Source organism: Primulina huaijiensis, chromosome 9, assembly GCF_012295235.1.
Source record: "Primulina huaijiensis isolate GDHJ02 chromosome 9, ASM1229523v2, whole genome shotgun sequence".
Taxonomy (NCBI): domain Eukaryota; kingdom Viridiplantae; phylum Streptophyta; class Magnoliopsida; order Lamiales; family Gesneriaceae; genus Primulina; species Primulina huaijiensis.
Genome location: NC_133314.1, coordinates 2,397,506 through 2,401,730, shown reverse-complemented (window position 1 = coordinate 2,401,730; position 4,225 = coordinate 2,397,506). Strand labels below are relative to the sequence as shown.

Genomic DNA, 4,225 nt, shown 5'->3' with positions numbered 1-4,225 from the left:
GTTGGAGTCGTGTGATTAATTCACCAAAGGTATAATTTTCTAAACATCCTATGAATGTTTTTATTAAAAACCATACGAACGCCCAATCAAATGTATTTTGATTGTCAAAATAAAATAAAAATTTTAAAACTTCCGCTGCGTTTGGGTGTGTAGAAAACCGAAATCCAAAAGAATTTTTTTTTGCATCTTGGTTTCTATACCGAACCTCCACCTATCAGAGGTCATGTATTTGTCACCCCTAAACTAATTCTATTTAGATTATGTAAAAAATTGTTTCACTCTTCCATCATTTTGTTCCTGCAATGGTTAAACTATTTTTTCATTTCTTTTCAACCATAAGAAGCTGTGCATTACTAGTGTATATATAGAAGCAAAATATGCCATCTACTTTGAAAGAAAACAAAGTTTCTGTAAGCATTTTGAAGTTGTCATTGATCGAAAGAGTCATGGGAAGTGAAGAGATGAAGCAATGCCTGAAGAATTCCGGTCATGGAAAAGCGGTGATTCTAGCCATTGGAAAAGCCTTTCCTCACCAGCTGGTGATGCAAGAGTTTCTGGTTGATGGCTATTTCAAAAACACCAACTGTGACGACCCCGACCTAAAGCAGAAGCTCACTCGGCTCTGTAAGCTTTCTCTCTTCGCATATTTTGTAACTTTTCTTTTTTATCTTGTCTTTTTTTGGCTTGAAATCAGGGACTAGTTTAGGCCTAAGATTATTAGTTTTTTCATCTTAGACAGGAGCGATGATCGTCTGCCATCGCCCCTTGTTGAATCTGTCCCCGTTAAAAATAGTGATCCTTAGCAAATCCCAAATTCATTTTATAAGTCAGACCAAGAAGATGATTTCCTGAGTAACATCAGATTGACAATGATTTATTGTAGGTGTTTTTTTGTCTAGTTAAATATTACTGTGTGATGATTAATACTTACTAGTTTACATTGCCATTGACTCAACAGGCAAGACAACCACAGTTAAGACCAGATATGTAGTAATGTCAGAAGAAATCCTTAAAAAGTATCCTGAACTAGCCACTGAAGGGGTTCCAACCGTCAAGCAAAGGCTGGACATTTGCAACTCAGCCGTAACGAAAATGGCGATCGAGGCCTCACAATCTTGCATCAAGAAATGGGGAAGGTCAGTGTCAGACATAACCCACTTAGTCTACGTCTCCTCCAGTGAAGCCCGGATGCCGGGTGGCGATATATACATTGCAAAAGGGCTGGGTCTCAGTCCGAAAACTCGCAGGGTCATGCTCTACTTCTCAGGATGCTCAGGTGGAGTGGCTGGTCTTCGAGTAGCCAAAGACATTGCTGAGAACAATCCCGGAAGTCGCGTCCTGCTTGCAACCTCAGAAACTACCATTATTGGATACAAGCCACCAAGTGCCGAAAGGCCATATGATTTGGTTGGAGTTGCTTTGTTTGGTGATGGGGCCGGAGCCATGATCATCGGCTCGAACCCAACTCTAAATCTCGAAAAACCACTTTTTGAACTTCATACATCGATGCAACATTTTCTACCAGATACAGAGAAGGTTATTGATGGGAGACTCACGGAAGAAGGCATAAGTTTCAAGCTGGAAAGGGAGCTCCCTCAGATAATTGAAGATAATATTCAAGATTTCTGTATCGAACTGATGGGATTTGCTGGATTTTCTGAAAAAGACTACAACAAATTGTTTTGGGCCGTTCATCCGGGAGGACCGGCGATTTTAAATCGGTTGGAGAAGAAGTTGGAGCTTTTTCCAGACAAACTGAATTCCAGTAGAAGGGCTCTGGCAGATTATGGAAATGCTAGTAGCAATACAATTGTCTATGTGCTGGAGTATATGTTAGAAGAGGCCAAAAATGTTAAGAAAGAAGAAGAAAATGGGGATAACAAATGGGGATTGATCTTGGCTTTTGGCCCTGGAATCACATTTGAGGGGATTCTTACAAAAAATCTCACTGTGTGAGCTGTGTAAAAGCTTGAAATCTGCTGAAGGAAACAAGAAATGGGGTGATATGTATGTAGTTTCATACTTGTTTTGTTTCTATTATTAAATGTATTAGCAAGTGTTATGTTTTAGCTCTTTGTAAACCAGTATATTTTCTTGTGAACTATTTTAAATTACCTACAAGTTGCTAGATTTAATCAGGGTCTCTGATAGAGTAGAATCTCGCCCTTCCCATTAGAACGTGAAAATAAGAACAAGGCAAGATTAACAGGAAGAGAATTATTACTGTACCAAACAGTATTTTTAGTGTCAAACATAATTTAAAAGAACATAATTAAGAGGCCTCCACGAGCAAACCGAAAATAGAACCAGGACGAAGGTAGCTCAGCACAAGAATACTTGTACAGATCTTTAAAACATACTGTTATTCAAGAATCCATTTATGCCAGCTGATAAATGGACTCTGCTGGAGATAAGAAAGAAATAAACAGATTCCTATTGTAATTTATGGGCATTTGCGTTTGTTGTTCCGAGTAGTGAGACTAGCGTAGCAAGGGCAGGCTGCAAAATTTCCATAAGTCCCCGGTGGCACGCAGTTGCACCGGAAGCAGCACGTCCCACATATTCTTCGACATAGATTTGGCCTTTTCGATAGTTGGCACCGAGCTGCACAAGCTTCACCACAATCCGCACACACACCATAGTTAGATGTATGAATAGAGCAAAGAAGAATGTCACGATCAGGGGCTTCCCACTTATCTAAAATCTGCACACACACCATAGTTATCATGCTAGAGTTGCTACTCGTGCTCGACTTGTACTCGGACTCTTAACCAATATCATATATATTGAATTTTGGCTTAGCAGCTCAACTCACTTGCAGCATGCTAGCCCAAATATAGCCAAACGTAAACCGAGTCTACCATTACTTAGGCTCAACTAGAAAATTTTGAACCTTACAATTTGAGAAAATTTAATAGAAAACTGTCTACATATAATGTACTTGCAAGTCCAAGACCGCACAACCACGACACGAGATGAAACTGTTATTTCCGGGCAAGAGGTAAGAGAGAAGAGAATGATATATTACTTATTCCTGGAATGTTGGAACTTGCTACACCTCCATTGCTAGTGATCTGCAAGAAGATTGCAACGATAATATTATTAATTACCTATAAGTTAAAGACATCGACTTATCAAGAAACTGAATCATACAAAAATGGCATCATGAGTTAGCTACCCCTTGTGATTGAACTTGATGGACAAGAAGAAAGCATAAAAGGATTAAGGCAATAAGAGCTTTGGAAACAGCCATGGAAACCATAAACTTTATTCGAATATTGAGTTTTATTTATTGGAATTTGATTGTTGAATGAGATACAAGAACCCTATTTATAGAAGATATATTTATAAATTTGAATTTTAAAATATATAAATTTATGTAGATAGAAAAGCCAATAAGAGAGAGAGAGTAGATGGAAAGTGCATGCATGCAAGTGAACAAATTCTGTAGGCACCGATGCAGGCTGGCATTGTGGCCTATTCACCTACAAATATTAATAATAGCTTTAAATTGGTCGATGAGATATAATTAGTGTAGAAAGAAGAAGCAAATTGCAGATTGTTTTGGAGGACCTTTTGACCCAATTCACTCACCAAAAAAAGTACATAATAGTTGTTGGAGGTGAACCACATGATATATATATATATATATATATATATTTAATTACAACTCACGAGTGAATGGGGAATCGAACCGGAGAAACCGGCTATTCTGGCAGGAGGTGAGACCACTAGGCTACAAGTCTGATCTCACATTATATATATTTTGAAGTCTCTTAAAAAATATTTTCAATACCCTTTCAAAAAATTATATATAATTTTCTTTTTCAATAAAGACATGTTCCAACGACAAAGTCAATTAAATTAAACATCACTAAATGAGCGTCGTATATCCCTGAAATTCTGTAGGGTCCCCTCTTCAGAAATCCTCATTTTATAATAATAATAATAATAATAATAATAATCTCCAAAAACATTGTTATATTCGTGTCCAGACATTGTTAGATCAACAAGTTTTCTCTAGTCTTTGATTCGCACAAAAAAAAATTGGTTTTACACTCCTTGAGTCTCGAATTATTTTATAAGATTAAATTTGGTATAAAACATTAAAAATATGATAATATAATTTATGATATTTGATTATAAAATGTTTCAGATCTGACACTAATATATGATTTTGAGTACTCGAACATGCACAAGTAGTATTAATGACACGTCTTTTCTC

The 4,225-nt window shown here is 37.0% G+C and overlaps 1 protein-coding gene and 1 long non-coding RNA gene across 2 annotated transcripts; one reads left to right on the top strand and one right to left on the bottom strand.

Moving 5' to 3' along the window:
* The first annotated feature begins 219 nt into the window (after positions 1-219).
* On the top strand, positions 220-2,595 carry LOC140984077 (type III polyketide synthase B-like). The gene is made up of 2 exons (XM_073451246.1): positions 220-624; positions 959-2,595. The coding sequence occupies exons 1-2, from the start codon at positions 378-380 to the stop codon at positions 1,954-1,956; spliced, it is 1,245 nt and encodes a 414-aa protein (XP_073307347.1). The 5' UTR covers positions 220-377; the 3' UTR covers positions 1,957-2,595.
* On the bottom strand, positions 2,200-3,448 carry LOC140984078 (uncharacterized). The gene is made up of 2 exons (XR_012176537.1): positions 3,179-3,448; positions 2,200-3,074 (listed from the first exon to the last, which is right to left on the bottom strand). It is a non-coding gene; the product is annotated as an uncharacterized lncRNA (long non-coding RNA).
* Positions 3,449-4,225: the final 777 nt, after the last annotated feature.

Bases quoted from the DNA above. Each gene is read 5' to 3' on its own strand.
- LOC140984077 (XM_073451246.1), top strand. From the start codon at position 378: ATGCCATCTACTTTGAAAGAAAACAAAGTTTCTGTAAGCATTTTGAAG. The intron at 625-958 runs GTAAGCTTTCTC...TTGACTCAACAG, and splicing joins GCAGAAGCTCACTCGGCTCT to GCAAGACAACCACAGTTAAG.